Source organism: Rhagoletis zephyria, unplaced genomic scaffold (genome assembly GCF_001687245.7).
Source record: "Rhagoletis zephyria isolate East Lansing unplaced genomic scaffold, Rhagoletis_zephyria_1.1 Rzeph_scaffold_29311, whole genome shotgun sequence".
NCBI lineage: Eukaryota > Metazoa > Arthropoda > Insecta > Diptera > Tephritidae > Rhagoletis > Rhagoletis zephyria.
In genome coordinates, this window is record NW_016186368.1 from 1 (window position 1) to 4,649 (window position 4,649).

A 4,649-nucleotide genomic window follows, 5' to 3' on the forward strand; every position below is an offset into this window, starting at 1 on the left:
CAAAAAATTAACAAAGAGATCAATTTTTGACTGTCGTGATAACGAATAATAAAAGTACATATGAGTAGTCCACTTGCAAACAGCGTTATGTGATGTTATAATAGAAAGCCATAAATTTGAAAAAACGACTACGACAACAAGTAACATTTAAATTTAATCTTTTTTATTACCTAAAAATTTGGATAAAAAAGAGCCTTATAAAATTGTAACGTAACATAACATGTCATAAGATAACATTAACAGTCTATACGACCTAAAGCAGTTCTCTAAGTTCATCAGAAGATAGATACTTTTGAAAGTTTATAAATAAGTATGATAGCGACTTTTGGAAGAAGACTTAACATTTNCGTATCATGATAATGCAAAACCGCGTTTGTGAGGTTGCATGAATCACCACCAACAATTTTTTCATTGTGTGAAATTTTATAATAAAACTTTTATGTTAGCTTGCGAATTCCTTATATTTAGCTTTAGCCGTTTAAAGTTTCTGAAATACAACAGCACGACAGTAAGCAACTGTTTGAAGTCGGTGCCCATGCTGGCTAATTTAGATTGTAACGCATACACCATGATGTAAGTCAATTCTTGAACCTCTTGCGGTCGATCATCAAATAGACTCTTCTTTTTGGCCACTGCAAAAGAAAAGGTAAAGTAATATTTATAATTAAGAACACCTTTTCATTTTATACTCACGCATTGTCAATTTTTCCAACTTGGCATATGCACTTGCTATGTTTTTGCCAATATATTTTGTGACCATCATAAATTCCTGCACCATAGACTGTAAGAAATGCGTAAACATAATAATGTAAACATCTTCAAATGCACTTCTACTTCTAACTTACTTGTAAGTCTCTAATCTGTTCCTCGTACATAAATTGCGTCTACGTCAAGGTCTCTATACGATTGCCGCCTTGGTTTACATTGGCCTTATCCGACAACTGGCGTATGATAAGCTGCGCCATTTCCAACTCATTTGACTTTTCTTTGAACTGATGTTCAACATCGGGAGCACGTTCCTGCATTACATCTAACAGCCTTTTCATTTCATCCAGATGAGCCGCTTGATGTGGGTGAAGGTTTGTTTACAAAGTGAATTTTTAAGTAGTTGAACAAATGCAAGTGGGCAGCCAGCGTTCCAGTTGCTGGCAATAATTTCCAGGCTTGGGCCAGCATTTGTTGCGGCTGCCGGAAAAGTAGGTAAATAATGAAAGTAAGTATATGTACAGCGGAGTAGGAGGTTTTCCTTTATTTTAAAAGCTTGGTTACTGATTTCACTAATTGACGACGATGCAACGATCACCGTGGAATCGTTCTGCAAATTGTTACCAGCAACTGACCCGCTGGCTGCCCGCTGGTATTTGTTCAATTACTGAAAAAATGCAAATCATTATAATGATTGCAGTGATTTAACACTTTCAGCGATTTGCATTGCATTTAATAAGTACACATTCTTTACTTTTAAACAACCAATTTACCATTTAAAACTAAATAATTCCGTAAATCCGCGATTTATTATGCACTTTGTAAACAAACCTTTCAATTTCGCCCCAGCTGTTCGATTCTTTTTCTTATTGAATTCGTCTTTGCTCTGTCATTCTGGTATTTATTGACGTCATGTCCAGTTGCTCTCAGCTCGATTGGCGCAATCTTGTATTCTATCATTTTTGCCTAATACCAGGTTAGATAATTATTGACAGCCGCGGTTTGACACTCCCTTACAAAAGGTTGCATTTACGAAGGACAGAGAAAGGGGAAGAATGCAATCCCTTGTTGCGAAAATGGCATTAGAAAAGTACGCAATGGAGACAATTAGTAGTGAATTCCTTTTGTAAATTCTAGTGTATTTGCAGGAAATCTGGCGAAACATTGAACGAAATATTAATATATACAGTGAAACCTCTCCTAACGGACACCTCTATTAGACGGACATCTCCCTTGGGCGGACATTTTTTCTTATACCAAGTTTTAAGTATAAATTTCGGAACAAATTACTCTCTCTTAAGCGGACACTCTCTTGGCCGGACGCGGACAGTTATTTTGCATAAAATTGACACAAAAACCTCTATCGAGCGGCCGCGAACCTCTTATCAACGGACATTAAGATTTCTTTTCATAACAAATCAAACAAAAACCTCCGTTGAGCGGACGCGNAAGCGGACGCGAACTCCTCATAGCCGGACTACTAAATGGAAAAGGGGGACTTCCCGCATAAAATGTGATTTTTATGCACACATTTAGTTTGGTTTGCGCAGTGGTTTAGGTTCGTTATTTGAATTATCAGAAACCCTTGGAGACTGATAAAAACATGAAAACTATTGATGAAAAAGGTACTGACACTGAAAAANAATAGATAATAATAAATACATGGAACGAAAATTTAGATTTCTGGTTGGATTTTGTTACTGATAAAAACATGAAAACTATTGATGAAAAAGGTGCTGACACTGAAAAAAATTTAAAATAAAACTTAAGTCAATCGACAATTTGCCAGTTTTTTATGTAATGCATCTATAGTTTTATGTAGTTTATGGACTGAAATGTTATATGGGCATTCCCATGGTGGCGCACGTGACAGTCGTACGATTTCAATGTGATACAAAAAAGGAATACCATTTGTTTTCTTTAACTTTTTTGGGCCATTGTATAGCACGTAATTAGCTCTATATTTAACCGAAAAATTAAATCAATCGAACTGCTTGGTCCTGAAATAGAAGCATTTAAAGAGAGGTTCGTTACGTGACAAAAATGGAAGTTGATTTTTTCTTTTCTTGCAAAATCGCAAAACTCTGCGAATTGTGGATGGCTATTTTGATGAAACTTATTTTGATATGATTTGCAGCAATTCTAGTTGTTTTTAGGGTTTTTTGAATTAATGCAAATTGTTTCAATTCTCTTTTACAACCCCAAGTGTGAAACGTGACCTGACGTGTCGTGATGTGACATAAATTTCCATCGTTATATTTTTNTCTCTCTTGGGCGGACAAAAAATGACTGACGTTGAGTGTCCGCCCAAGGGAGGTTTCACTGTATACGTGAATTACGTAATTTATGTGCTATTTAGGTGTATAAAAACTGCAAAAGGACTCACAATTAAAATAAAACTACTATGAGATTTATGTAAACATCCAATTTAAAAACAATTTATGTTTTCATCAATTAAATGTGCTTCATATGCATATACAAATAAACATATTGCACAAAAGCTTATACTTCTATTTCACAGCAAAGCTACACTTTTTCCAAGTAAATTTGCAAAGAAGCAACACCGTGCCACTGCTAAGGGGACGGTGCGAGAGAGACAACTGTCAGTTTATCGCACCTTGTATTATTGAATCATGGCTCCTTTGGAGACCAGCTCACTTTCAGTCCCGTTGGGTTCATACTTCATTGTATTTTAACACTGTGTGGCATTAGAAAGAAGCGCTCCCTCATGAACCAAAAAGACAAGATCACGCGGGCTGGAGACTAGCCCGTTAGAATCGCATTTAGGAAAAAAGTTGGGCGACTTTGACATTAGCCGTTTATTTACATTTCTTCGTTGTTTACAATTTGGTGGTGGCTTTTTACTGCAATTTTCTTCATTTTCGCTTGTGACAACGTGTGTACACATAAGATAAAGAATAATTTAACACAACGGCATGATTTATAGAAGAATTTGCATAATAAAAATGATTTTTCATGCGTTCAACAATTTCGCGGTTTTCTCCGTTCTCTTCGTTGTTTACTTCTTACAACAAAGATGGCGTCGAGATTTCGGCAGCTAGAAAATAACTTTTTTCGTTCTTTCCTTCCCGCGTGATCTTGTGTCTTTCGTTCATGGCGCTCCCTCGCTGCTCACAAAGCAGCCTTTGGTGAGCGCTTCAACTAAAGCATTTAAAAGGCGATGCATGCAAATTTTAATTTTTTTATTATATTTTTGTTTTAATAAAAGGATGGCGTTTTTGTAAACCGTTGGATGGTTTTATTAAGTGTACTTATGTATAAACATGTTTTTTTTTTTCTTTTCTATGTGGTATTCATACGAAAATACATACAGTGCCGGACAAAAGTATTTGCACAGAGAATTTTTCGCAATATCTGAAAAGTTTTTTATTCTAATTTATTTTCGATCATTTTTTATAAATATATAGTTTGTCCTACACCCCAAAACATAAAAACTAAATCTCTAAATTTTGTGCAAAACTCAAAAAAAAAATTCAATAAATTTGCATACTTATTTGCAACTTTCTATTCAGATTTTTTAGAAAAACTCTAAGTATGCAGTTTTATAGCCCAACTAATTTTAGTATAACAAAGTGCAAGCTTGAAGGTGCTAAAAAATCGCATTGATTTTTGGCAATTTTTTTTCAGTCAGGCTCTTCCGTACAAAGTATGTTCGACAATTTTTTTTTGTATGGAGAAAATGAGCAACACCTTCTACTAAAAAAATGTCCAAAAATCAACGCATTTTTAAGATACTTCAAACTTGCTCTTTGTTATACTAAAATTAGTTGGGCTATAAAACTACATACTTAGAATTTTTCTAAAAAATCTGAATAAAAAGTTGCAAATTAGTATGCAAATTTATTGAATTTTCCTGAGTTTTTCAAAGTTTAGGGATTTTGTTTTTATGTTTTTTGGTGAAGTACGAACTATATTTTTATTAA

General features: G+C 34.6%; 1 protein-coding gene across 1 annotated transcript; it reads right to left on the reverse strand.

Annotated features, from left to right (window-relative positions):
* Positions 1–496: 496 nt before the first annotated feature.
* Positions 497–1,113, reverse strand: LOC108382888 (syntaxin-5-like; the record flags this gene model as incomplete). The annotated part of the gene is made up of 3 exons (XM_017639255.1): positions 846–1,113; positions 694–781; positions 497–632 (listed from the first exon to the last, which is right to left on the reverse strand). Coding segments are annotated over exons 1-3 (254 nt in total), but the record flags the coding sequence as incomplete, so codon positions are not given.
* Positions 1,114–4,649: the final 3,536 nt, after the last annotated feature.